General features: G+C 41.2%; 1 protein-coding gene across 1 annotated transcript; it reads right to left on the bottom strand.

Moving 5' to 3' along the window:
• Positions 1–2873: 2873 nt before the first annotated feature.
• Positions 2874–9653, bottom strand: LOC110524278 (repulsive guidance molecule A). The gene is made up of 3 exons (XM_021603770.2): positions 9417–9653; positions 6256–6767; positions 2874–4463 (listed from the first exon to the last, which is right to left on the bottom strand). Exons 1-3 carry the CDS (start codon positions 9508–9510, stop codon positions 3765–3767), a joined length of 1305 nt encoding a protein of 434 aa, XP_021459445.2. The 5' UTR covers positions 9511–9653; the 3' UTR covers positions 2874–3764.
• Positions 9654–13534: the final 3881 nt, after the last annotated feature.

Here is a 13534-nt window from a genome sequence, read left to right as displayed (position 1 = left end):
TTGTCTTCCCTTCCATTTGTCTCTGGCTGCTGCTGTTCTAAATGCTCCACTGGTCTGCTGTTCTCTTCTGTCCTTGGCTCATCTGAAAGGTATCAAGGTAGAGGTGCAACATGTCATTAATTTGTTTTAAAGGGTGACGGCACGACCTGATTTGGCCTCCTTTTAGATTTGGTTAATTAAGAAATGCAAACAGCTATGATTGAATTCAAACGTGTGTTGGTTTCAGGGTGTGATTTGATGAGTGTGTTCATAGGTGGGAAGAGTTAGCCAAATTATTTTCTCAATTAGCTTTAGCTGACTGGTGTGCAACCTGACTTTGGCTTTGGATAGTCTAGCCCCGGGATTAGTTAGGGACCGTCAATAAATTACACAATGTAAATTAGACAATATTTTCATGCTGCACACCTTTTAGTTTTCTCATTAAATGCATTCAGTATTTGTTTATACATTTCTACAATTTATAGTTGGTTTGAGGTTCTTATGTCATTGAAATTTGGAGCTATTGGAATATTTACATATTGTCCCATGTACATTGTGTAATTTATCAAATGGTCCCTAACTAACCCCATAGGGATATTTCCGCATAACAGCGCAACACAACTCCAAACACGACAGATAAGAAGCTACGTAGCCTGTAGGCTATATGAATATAAAGTGACATGAGCCCAAAAAAGATTACCTTTGGAATGGCATAAGTTATAAGAACTCTAAGTTTCGTTTGATTTTGTCAGTTCTACCAGCTAATGTGAGATTTTTAGATTACATAACAGGACACATAATTTAATGGCCTATGTATTTTTCAATGTTTTGTCCACCTACAATCTAACCACAAAGCTGGCCATCTTTTCCCCTCTCTTTCTGGCTGGCCCCCCCTTCTCTTCTAAGTTCAAGTTTGTTTATTTGTCATATAGACATGATAAACATGGAGTACACAGTGCAATAAAATACTTACTTGCAGGTTGACCTCTCGACACTGCAAAATCAACAGAAAAAGTAAGTGTCAAATAAATAAAGAGAAATACAAATAAAAGCTCAATTAAATAATTTCACCAATTCCATAATAGCCAGTTATAAATAGTTACATAACCTATATGGAAATAACACACGAGCCAAACATGTTAACCTGTAGAATGGAACAGGTTAGAGGACCTCTATGATTCATTTTGTCAGTTCTACTTCCTCAACATTGCTAATGTTAAACAGGGTTAAAAATGCTTTAGTAAAGTTCAGCTTCCGTCCATAGGGGGGCATTTTGCTGAGTCACATTGACATCTAACCGGTGCTGTAGGGGTGGGGTCAAGGGACGAGTGGTCCACTGTGTTGAGAAACCGCGACCAATCACAGCAGGCACCGCATCACTCCAGGGGCTTCTTGCAGTGCCTGCTACTGCCTAGTGCAGTATATTGTATTGTTAATTTTTTTCACTAACATTTGTCAGTAAAACATGTATTTGGTTATGGAAACTCAGACTGAAAGGTTTGGGGCTGGATCAAAAACATCCAGGGCTGAATCCCTGGAGCCCAGGCCAAATGACGCCCCTGGTTTTACTCTCACTTGGAGAGAACACCCTGTCCCAATTCATACGTCAAAATGTATAAATGATTTGGCCTAGATCTCGGAAACATTTATTTTTTATAAATACTAGTTACCCACTTGGCTGAATATAAATTAATTCCAGAACAGTTAACATGAGCCCTGTTGAGTGGGCTAGATGGAAATCCATCAATATCCCTGGCTTGTCAATCTGTGGAATAGGCTCCAGTGCGCAGCAGACATGTGTTATCTTTTCTGTTGGCACGTAAATCCCTTCCACACGGTTCACGACACAGATGTTCCCATCCTGCAACACAATCAGAACACCTGCCTTTTTCTTAAATACATTATATCCTGGGTGTTTCTAGAAAGTTTTCTATTTTACCCAAAACAGCAAAGTGGGCAGTCTGTCAATGACAATTTTTACTTATTTTTTAAACAAAAGGTTTTTCCACTATCAATTAAAGGCTTTATTGGTTTCACTCATTTAAGACTTACATGAAGTGCCTCCATTCAGTCTTCACACCTCTTGACTTTTTCCACATTTTGTTGTTACAAAGTGGGATTAAAAATGTCAATACATTAGAATCACTTTTGGCAGCAATAACAACCGAGTCTTTCTAGGTAAAACTAAGAGCTTTCCACACTGGATTGTGCAACATTTGCCAGTTTTATTCCCCAAATTCTGTCAAATTGTTGATTGCTTAACAGTGGAGGCTGCTGAGGGGAGGACGGCTCATAATGCCTGGAATGGCGTGGGATCAAGCAAATGGAAACCACAATCTTTGTATTTCATACCACACCAGACTCCAATCCAGCCATTATGAGCCATCCTCCCCTTAGCAGCCTCCACTGCTAAACAACCCTTCAGGTCTTGCTATAGATTTAAGTCAAACTCAGGAACAATCATAGATTTGGCCTTGTGTTTTAGGTTAAGGGCTTGAATACTTGACTCAAGACACGTCAGCATTTAATTAATTTGTAAAGATTAAAAACAATCCCACATTTGACATCAAGAGTGTGTGAAGGCCAGTGACAAAACAACTAAATGTATTCCATTTTAACTGTGTAGGCCAGTGACAAAGCATCTAAATGTATTCCATTTTAACTTCAGGCTGTAACAAAATGTAAGGTCAAGGAGCAACTACATCTGAAGGCACTGTATGTAGAAAATCACTGGCCTATGCTAAATATAAATTGCAACCCTTTAGGAAGACTTAGTTTACTCAGAATTGACAGATTTACACTAGCAAATATTCTCCATGGTCCCACTCACATACTGAATCCTTGTGCTGTAGACATCGACTCTTGAAAGCTTAATCATAAATGACATACAAAGATGGTGTCCAACACTTTTTAATATGGAAAATTACAGATAAGGTAAAACGCATTAGTTCATTCAAAAATACCTAACTAATCACAACAAGTGTAAAACAATCTATACACAGGCAAATGTACACAATATAAAACATACACTCTTTCAATATATTATTATTATATAGAGATTGTTTCTTTACCTTTAAAAAAACTGGAAGCCAAGCAGCTTGAAGAGGGAGTGTTTCACCAAACTGATAATGCGATCACACTTGGGCGGAGTGAAAAGTACTGAGAATATTACACCAAAACCCAAATACATTTGGATAGGTAGTATTTTCGTTTAGTTGTTGGATCATCCCATGTAAGAAACATTTTCCAGTAAATATGACAACATTGAGGAACTAAACTTGGAGCGTTAACCGTTAAGTGCCTAATGATACACATTCCAGAAGTCCCTGCACTATAGACTATTTACACGTAAGCCTGATGCGTTCTCTGATAATATCTGACACGATTGTGTGCATCTTGATGTATTCCCCCAAAATATGAAATTCACTAATATGTTTGATAAGATGCATTTACAGCCGGTGCACAGAACCACGTTATGATGAATTTCCCATTTAAGCATCCTGTAACTGTCTTAATCCAATTTACAAGTGTGAAAATAGAGAGTGCATTACGCACTTAACCACCGATCCCACCTGATTGCGTGCATTCAGGCTCAGACTCAATTAAGTGGTAGAAGCTGGCAGCCAACGTGTGTCTGGGGGGGAACAAGAAGCACTGGTATCCTTTGAGGGATCAATCCTACAAAATGGTTTAGTGACAGGAAAAGAACTACAACATTCACAAATGCAAAAAAACTCCTTCAAGCTGGCATCACTTCCACTTTGTTTGCGTGTTGTATTCGCTCTTTACAAAAGCAGTAGAACCAGGAGCAGGAGTGTGACCAGACTGGGGGTGGCTGTGGCCAACGTGTGTAGCCCCCCTCTGTTTTGTTGAACATGAGGAGTCCTGGGAGAGTTTTGCTTCAGTTTGCTGGGAGGAAGGGCCTTCAGATCCTCCAGAGCCCCGTAGGCTGCCATGGAGAACTCAGGGTCCCCTGTGGTGAGCAGGTCAAACACACATGACTGGAAGTATATGTCCTCCACTTGCAGGGTCTCCCTGCACTTGGCTGTGGCACGCTCCACTGTGTAGATCTGATGTGGGGGCAGTAGGGGCCCCAGCTCCGGGTTAGACCCGGAGCCCGGGAGGTGGGGGTGAAGGGGCTGGCGCCCCAGCGTGTGCTCCTTGATGAGCTCGTTGCGAGGGCACCCATGCAGACAAAGCTGCAGCCCACTGTTCTCCTCAGAAAAGTCAAGGGTGTCCTCTGGCATGCGGATGGCGAAGGTAAGGTAGCGCCCCACTCGGCGCACTATGATGGACGTCCCAATGTAGCGGGCCTGGATCGTCACCAGGCGGCCCCCGGAGCCAACCTTTTCTACGATCCACAGACTGCCCCCCTCCCCGCCACTCCGAGAGCCATCCTGGAAGGCAGAGGGAAGGTCCTCGGTGGTAGCCTGGTACACCTTCTGCTCTGTACAGCCGTGGTACGACTTGAAGATCACTGTTATCTGGAAGAGAACAATGAAGAGACAAAAGGCAAGACAAAGGAAAGTCAATTAATGATTACATTGAAATCAAAATCTTACTTTCTGTAGTATTGTTTGGTGGACAACTGTTAGTACATAGTTATTATAGTTCTATGCTGATGGTAAAAGCTGTTGAGGCATTATCCTGCATAGACCCTGATTACTAACTACTAAGCAGCAGATGCCATCAGAGGCCTTCAACAGGTGTAGTACCATTTTGAGCCACAGTGTGTCAGCAGGACCTTAACTTTTTATGACATTAAAGGTTAATTTTAAAGTTTGAAAACAAACTCCAGTCTTTCTATTAGAAAAGGTGTAAGAGCTTTTGTGTAATCTGATGGAAGGAATGCACCGTGAGCAGAAATTATACTTATTTTCCAGTAAATATGGACTAGAAAGCATCAGCAACACATTGGTGAGGTCTTGGACCACTAACTTATAATAACCAAATCCAAAGAAACGACTAGGCCAACTAATGAGTGTTCCCACATTAATCTGTGCAATCTAAAATAAATACTGTAAATGTCATAAGCCATGCCACATGTAAGAAAGAGTATGGAGCCATACAAGAGTGATGGATCAAAACAAACCCAGCTGTCTGATAGTCCCAGAAAATCAGAAATACCATCCACCACAACTGCCACTGTGCCAGAGCTCTGACACGACTCTGGAGTTGAGTCTGGATTTTTAGTACTACGCAAACATTTTCACGGCTTTGTCAAAGAGCTGGCTATGGTTCACTTCACAGTTAAGGGGATACTGTATTTTGATGAAGGATTTTCCTTTCTGTACTGACAGTTGCCCCAATTCAAGCGGACGGTGGGGGCATGCGGTATTGGCGTTGCATTCCCTCCACCCATATGAACAAAAAATTATCATTTGAAATAGTTGGCTCTGAAATCTGTTCTCCCTTTAGTAGTGTTTGGTTTACTTCGAACTCATACACAATCTAGCATAGGTTATTTACAAAAGCTCTCCAGGTTCAGCAAACTGATCTGAAAGAAACTGTCAGACCAGTCATTATCACTTTTATCAAATCTAGCCTGTCTAGATGATTTGGCCTAGGTCTATTGAGCTTCTCAGAGGTCTAGGTAGTCCAAGACCCAATCCTTTGTGTATTTGCTTGTAATCTACATGAGTTGAAAAATTCACTAATGAATCCAGATTATTTGAGCAAATGTGGCATAGTAACCTAAGCGAGTCTAAATTTAGCCCTACTTTTTAGTGTCTACCAAGTGTTGTATTCATCCAGTTCATATCTACAAATGTAGTAAGACAAGCTCCAAGCGTGGCCTTCAATATGAAGAACCAGGTTTAAATGTCGACTTGAGGATAAAATGGTATTACGATAAACCAAACAAAATCAGTAGAAATAGATATATTTTAATCAAATTATTTTTCAAATGATTCCATATTTCAAGAAAAATCTGTTCATTATTTTAATACAGTGGAGAACTTTATTTTTTAAATCCAATTGTGGGAGCGGGAACTGTTGGGGCAAGCGTTAATCACTACCACATGACTGACCACCCATGTGTTAAAGGTAGAGCGCTCAAGCATGTCTGTGATCCAACACCACTAAGTAGCCCTTCTCCCCTGGTGTCTGGAAAAGGAGAGGTAAAGTCACTGCAGACAGAACCTAACTTGAGATATACGTGTCAGTCTCCTTTCAAATGTAATGTGTGACATACAGTTCAGGTACCTTTGTTATGATTGGGGCCCTATGTTTTACTGACAGCAAAACCACCATACATGAACCCATGACTTGGCCTACCTTGCTGGTGGCGGTGGCGCTGGAGCCCAGGACAACAGGTACGTTGGTCACCTGCACCGACAGGTAACGGTTATCGATAAGAGGCCACGCCCCCTCCACCTTGCAGGTCTGGAACTCGTCGCGGAACGTCCGCAGGTGTGGGTCCCCGAATAATCCACAGTGGGCATACTTCTTTCCCTGGCCGGCAGGGCCCGAGGCCAGCACGCGGCTCTCGTAGTCGCACAGCTCGGACACGACTGGCCTGGAGGTGCTAGTGGCCCTGGCCGAGGAGGTGGGCCCGTCGCTGGAGCAGTTGTGCTGGGTGAAGAGCTCTTTGATACGGAACACGGCCGAGTGGTAGACAAGGTCACCCCTGCAGCTGCGCGCTGTGCGGCGGGTACACAGGGCGTAGGCACGCAAGGCAATGCAGTAGTCCACATCGGACAGGGAGTCTTCCTGGAGACCACTAGAGGGAGAGGTAGAGGCCACGTACTCCGCATTGCAGCGCTGGATCCGGCACTGTTGGCAGTGTGCTGTAGGGGGGAGGAAACAGGGGACAGGTGTTACATGTTTATCATTGCCAACAACAGGTGAACAGAAACAAAAAAATGTGAGGAAAGTCATTTAATTAGATAATGAACCATTGTGTACACCGAAGTGGAAACTAGTTAAATGGTGGTGTATACGAATGTGTTTGTCTGAACTCTTCCTATGAAAAATTGAGGATGCAAAAACTGCTTAACACTACTCTAAACGACCATATAAAATAGGTTTCCAATAGAAATCACAGTAATTGGGCAAGTCTATTCACTGCTTAATAACTGTTATAATTAATTTTCTGAGTTAACACATCAGCTGTACAACCCAGCTACTTGCAGCAGGACAGTTAAACTATTCCACATATCGAGTTCACATTTGAAAAAATTGCTACTTAAACCCCAAATGCGCCAGCCCACAGGGACATGGTACCATACCCCGTCTAACAAAATCAGTCAAAACTTAATAGCCCCCACAACTAACTACCACAAAAATAACAGTGCTTCACTGCTGGAGGAAGCCAATCTAGTTTGCTAAAGGGTGATGAATGTGGTTTGGATTTTGCTTGACCAACAGGAGGCGCAATAAAGGTGCACATGCCCACTGTATATGAGGTTGACTTCAGACCCAAGAGGAACTGCACAAAGAGCAGTGCTTGTTCAGCAACCGACTAACAGCTGGTCGAAGGCAAGGATGTAAGACCCAGTCAGGATCGTATAAATTCAGCACTTCCTGTGTTAAGTTATTACTCAGCACTGTGTATCTGGCAGTAAATATGTTTTGGGGGAGACTATGTATTCTGATGTTTCACGTTTGAGAAGCCCATAGGCTTATCTTGAGGTGACAGGTGCATTGCATGACATTCATTTATTGCCTCACCTGTGCACGTGTCACACAATGTCACATACATTACATCCACTTTAATAATACAGCCTCAACAAGACTAAAATCAGAACTATGAACAATAATCATATTCACATTGACAGAAGATCGGATAATTAACACTAGGCCTCCAGACTGTTACCTAAAGGCATGATGAGCTTACAATAATACAAATCTTGTCATTTTTATTGATTTTTTTCCCTAGACAGTGGGGAAAGATAACTGGTTGCAAAACTGTGTGAAAACATTTTCAAGTGACTAATGCCCTACATGGGTCTCGGCAACTGTTCATCAAAAGTGAGATGTCGTGTGAGGTCATTTTAAAAGCATTTTACATCCCTCTTCTAAATTCCACCAATGATCCATGTGCTTGGAGGGAGGTCACCAAACTCTGCTTAGAATGTTGTCCGTCTGGCAATCACAGCGCAATCAACAAACACGTCCATCTCTAAAGGCTTTAGTTAGACCTTGACAAGACGCAATGTGAAAACTATGTGCGGAAAAGGGAAAGGATTAAGAGAATAGGACGAATTTGCATAGGAGAAAAATGTCAATAGGCGCGTGAGAACAATTTAATGGAAACAAAATAAGAGGGTGGCTTTAGAATGTAAACAAGGCATATCCAGTACTATAACAATGATCTTACGCATCCTGCTATGTACATGAATACACCAACCAAAATGCACAATAACCATGTCATAGCAGTCTACAACATTATGGGGAAGTAATAATTTAAAACTCAACTAATACTAACATTACTAATTTATAGGATACTGTGTTGCAATGCAATTCCATTTATTTGAATTTATAGCGTCCAACTTTATCTGAAGCTCATCTAAGGATCTACGGTGAAAATTGTCAAAACACTACAATATATCACGAAACGATTGGACCAAAAACACATTCGTCTCAAATCCCCATGTATTTATCTGTAACAACTCTTGTGACTTAAACTTGTAACGTTAACTAGGCATTACGTAATTTTTCAAATACCTTCGAAAGTTATTCAAACTAACAAATCACCACACTTACACAATGTGTCGTGTCGCTCATGCATACAAAGCTCGGGCCGAAGTTTTTTAAAGTTACGATGGACACGTTCAGAGGCCGAAAAGTCTGACCAATGCATTGTAATAACAAATGAAGCGTGAACTTAAAGACACCATCGACTAAAACTATCCACGGCGTTAACAGTTAGCAAGCTAACTTACATGTTAGCCATGTGTCGCTACTTTACAAACATTTTCGAATACACATTTGCAAATGCGACGTCAAAGGGCTAGCAAGCTAAATGCTAATGTGCTTAATTAGCCAACTTCTACAAGTAACGTGAAACTTTATTTTAGACTTCGTGTGTGAATACATCATTAGGTCTATAGCTAGTTTCGACCGTGAAAAAAAACTGTTCGGGATATAATGCATTTAACTAGATACTTTGAGCAAACGGTTAGCAAACTTAAATCGTGTAGTTTAGCTAGCCGCTAACTGCCCGTTTTAGGCACGCAGCAAGCTAGCTCGCTGATTACCGACTTAACTTGTAACAAATCACTGTTTGAACTATAACTCCGAATTAACAGCAATATACAGGGTAAACAAAATACAGTCCCATGTTTCAGTTCATAACTATTCCCGAAAGTGTAAGTGTTTTTGTGAACTAGTCTCGCACCATTAACACAGCCAAGAAAGTCTTCCATCAATCATTCTGGGTGCGGGAAAAATGTTTTGCATGCACACAGGAGAACATACATAATATGTTGCCTTACCTGGTCGGAGCAGCAGCGAAAGTAAAACCATCGTAAAAGTAATACAGTTCCAAAGCTGCCGCTTAGCCAAGTTTTGAGGTCCGCTTCTCCCCATGCCAATCCATTCAGTTAGAATGGAGTTCTTCGACTGCTGCTCATCGACGCTGTAGCTGCGTGAAATTAGACAAACATTCGTATTCTTTCCCCTGCGCTGTCATTCAAAAAGGGCCCAGTCTTCAGGGCGGCTCTACGTGGGAGGGGTCTAACATAGTAGACAGGGCTCAGATGTGGTTGTTGGCCAATGAAATACTAATTATTCGTTGACCACTTTATATTTACATAATGCGGTTTATGGCAATCATGGGACATTGGGACTAAGCCAATGGAAAGTGTTTCTAAAGACAATGAAGTCGTTTCGAAATGATCATTGTAGTAGTTGGTAGCCAGTTATAAGAAGTATTCGGCCAGGATAGGGCTGATGACAATACATTTTTCTCACATCTAATTACACTTACAACTAAAACATGATGTTTGCAGCCTACATGATTTATCTGAAAGAAATAGTAAACCTCTTTCAGGAGAGAGTTCGAGATAGGAGTTGTAGCTCTGTCCACATAGCTCCCTCTCTGCACTATAAAGCATTCAGCTGTGGCAGTTGTCCTGTTTGATCTCCCTGAGTCTCAACATAGCTGGAGAGCAAATGGCCCAATGCAAACAACCCTGTTGTTTCTCTCTGCTTCACTTAAATCATTACATTACTTTCTGAAGAAAATGCTCACCCAGGAGAACAATGGTGTCATAACACCTAGCATGAATAACAAAGTTAGGCATTATGTGGTAGTAAATTACCCTAGGTTTGAATAACATATTTGTGGCATATGAACAGCATGAGGGAGTGAGCTCGCCGTGTGAAGATACTCTTGTCGCTTTGCTATTAAGTTGAAAAATTGTTGGGGAAGCAGGTCATACACACTCAGTGGTGACCTACAATCATGTATGCATCAGTGGAGGCTCATTGTAATGGCTGGAATGGAGTCAATGGAATGGTATCAACCAAAAGGAAACCACAGGATTGATGCCATTCCATTGACTCCATTCCAGCCATTATTATGAGCCGTCCTCCCCTCAGCAGCCTCCACTGGTATGCATACATATGGGTTTACATATGTTACCCTGGATGTTGTTCATACCTGAGGTCACTAAACATTGCCAGAGATGGTAAATCTGGTCAATGTGTAGCATTCCCCCCTAGTATTATATCTCCATAAAGATGGGCAGCTTATTAATTGAACACTCACAATACAGGAGAGACATTCTCCATTAATTATTTTCTCTCAGCTAACTGGTGCTATTATTTTTTCCATTACATTTTCAGTTAGCAACTTGTATGTTACTCTTTCTCTTTTTTGTGGCCAACTTTCCATTCCTTGCCTTGAACGACACTCGTCTTTCATTTCCACAGCTGCAAAGCAGGTCCATCTGCATGGAGCAGAATCATTGGGTTTTGCTCCATGGCCACCACTGTGTTTCTGTGGTTCTCATGTCATGTAAATGTAGGGTTTTTAATGGACAACTAATTAGCCAATCAAATATTGGTGTAAAGACGATCAACAATCATACTCAGCATAATTCTGTAATTGGATTTAAAACGGAATTTACTCAGACAAATTGAACATTCTGTGCGCCGGGCTGCATACCTCTTTTTACTTTATTAGAAGCAACTGAATTATTATACTGCTCAATTTGAGTGGAGGCTGCTGAGGGGAGGACTGCTCATAATAATGGCTGAAATGGAGCGAATGAAATGGCATCAAACACATGGAAACCATGTGTTTAATGTATTTGATACCATTTCACTAGCTCTGCTCCAGCCATTTCCACGAGCCTGTCCTCCCCAATTAAGATGCCACCAACCTCCTGTGCTCCATTTATACACTTGCCCCCCACCACTTCCCCAATACACATGTAAATATTGGACTATAAATTGTGCCTGTATTATACTCATGCTAAAATGTTTATTCTATTCTACTGGCATTTATGTTTTACTATTTCCTATTGTTGTTGCACTGACAAAAAGGAACCTGCAAGTAAGAATTTAATTGGACGATGTATACCATGCGTATCCTAAAAACTTGTAACTTGAAACTTGAACCCAGACAGGTATTGGATCACTGGTTTCTCTATACACATGCTGGCTCCTCTGGCCCACAAAATGGTGTGATTCAGGTGCTCTGTCAGTCTTGTGAAAGGTCCTCATAGTCCTTGTTGATGTGGGGTTGATATATATATATTGGAGGGGGAAATGAAGACAGCTCAACCTAAGTGGAACGTCTGGATTGTTCTGTTCTGTCAGAAGGGCCTCCTCCACCACAGTTGATACACTGTGCCAAGTCTGTCCCGCGAGGGTCAACGTACTATGTTTGTTCAGCTAATTTTGGGCTTGATCTGTTTCATGGCTGTTCTCTACTACGGACACATTTCAAACTCCCTGCTGCACCGTTTTGCAGATAGTCATTAGGACTCTTAGACATGAGACCGTAGCAAGGCATGTGCATATTCCTAACAAAGTTTCAGGATGTCTCTCACCTCTCAAAATGCTCATCTTCAGGATCTGTAGACAACATTTTCTGCAAGAAAAAAAAAATAGTTATTGTGAATGAAGGCAAATACAATTATTTTTGAATATGTATTTATGAAAAAGTCATTTGGGGCAATTTGTGATTTGCGTCTTTAAAGAGCAACCAATACAACATGCATAGTGCTGCCCTTTTCACTTGTTTATATTTTCTCTATAGCCTACTTCAGTAACTGAATCCAAACAATAACTCCAAGACGTCAGTTGTAAATGATAACACTTCTCCAGGTTTGTCCTGAATTGTGAACTGACCCTCTCAAAATAAATGTAGACTCTTTGTCCATTGAAGAATTGATATGACTTTCACTAGGGATAGCACAATTACCGTATAACCATGTAACCCATGTTATGAATGAAGACCCTCATGAAAATAAAACAACCGTCATGACCGTTATGATTTTTTTTGTAGAACAAACAGCTGACTGAAGACGGGACAGCCGGCCATTCACATGGCTAAGTCCATTTTTGCGGTAACATGGACTCTTTACTCCTTGCTGAAACAAGCAGGGTGTTGTAGCAAACAAGTCTTCGGTTGCCCTAGACAATGACCCCTTCCCTGCAGCAGCACACATAGAAATAGAAGGAATAGAACGGACTTGGAACCTATAACCATGGCAATTTGACTGGTAAACTCATGGGTATACTCGCAATGGCTGCCTAGTTTTGTGACATGTGTAGAATGTTCATTCGAATGATGTTAACTGATGTGGCTACATAGAGATCCTATTAAATTACTGGAGGGACAATGTCATAAACCCTCAAAGTTCCAGAATGGGTGGAAAATGGCAGCCATATTGGTCAGGGATAAGTCTAATTGGAATGAATGGCAGTAGAGGCATAATCCTGATTTAACTTATGCAGGAAAATAAAATGAAGTTGTGATATATCATAAATTGTGTAATAGAATTATTGTCAACGTAAAATATGATCATATAATTATAAATGTTGTTTATACAGGCACAGCCAGAAGAGGACTGGTCCCCCTCAGAGCCTGGTACCTCTTTAGGTTTCTTCCTAGGTTCCGAGTTTTTCCTAGCCACCGCGCTTCTACATCTTCATCGCTTGCTCTTTGGGGTTTTATTCTAGGTTTCTGTAAAAGCACTTTGTGACAGCTGTTGATGTAAAAAGGGCTTTATAAATACATTTGATTGATTGATTGATGTCCATTCTAGTATTCTAATTCTTAATTTTATGTGTTGCTCATGCAATGGAATGTATTTTATGTAATGTCAGTTGAGTTGATTCAACAAATCACAGCACATATTGATGGTTGTGACTAGATGAAATACAGCTACGCCCCGAAGTGACTTTTCGTAGCAGGTTAGGAGAGCCTAAATTATCCTAACCTACTACTGTACGTTAATTCTCCTAACTTGTTGCGTAGGTTCTCCTGACCTGCTATGAAAAAGTCACTTCCTGTCGCAGCTGTATACCACCTAGTCAAAACCCATATTGATGGGTACACTTCCTGCTTTTACTTCCTGCTTTGCTCCTATGGGTACAC

Source organism: Oncorhynchus mykiss, chromosome 5, assembly GCF_013265735.2.
Source record: "Oncorhynchus mykiss isolate Arlee chromosome 5, USDA_OmykA_1.1, whole genome shotgun sequence".
NCBI classification, from domain to species: domain Eukaryota; kingdom Metazoa; phylum Chordata; class Actinopteri; order Salmoniformes; family Salmonidae; genus Oncorhynchus; species Oncorhynchus mykiss.
This window is presented reverse-complemented; position numbering and strand designations above follow the sequence as displayed.

Excerpts from the sequence above, each read along its gene's own strand:
- LOC110524278 (XM_021603770.2), bottom strand. The coding sequence starts at position 9,510 with ATGGGGAGAAGCGGACCTCAAAACTTGGCTAAGCGGCAGCTTTGGAAC. Across the intron at positions 6,768-9,416 it reads TTCGCTGCTGCTCCGACCAG|CACACTGCCAACAGTGCCGG; the intron begins GTAAGGCAACAT and ends TCCCCCCTACAG. Across the intron at positions 4,464-6,255 it reads GCGCCACCGCCACCAGCAAG|ATAACAGTGATCTTCAAGTC; the intron begins GTAGGCCAAGTC and ends GTTCTCTTCCAG.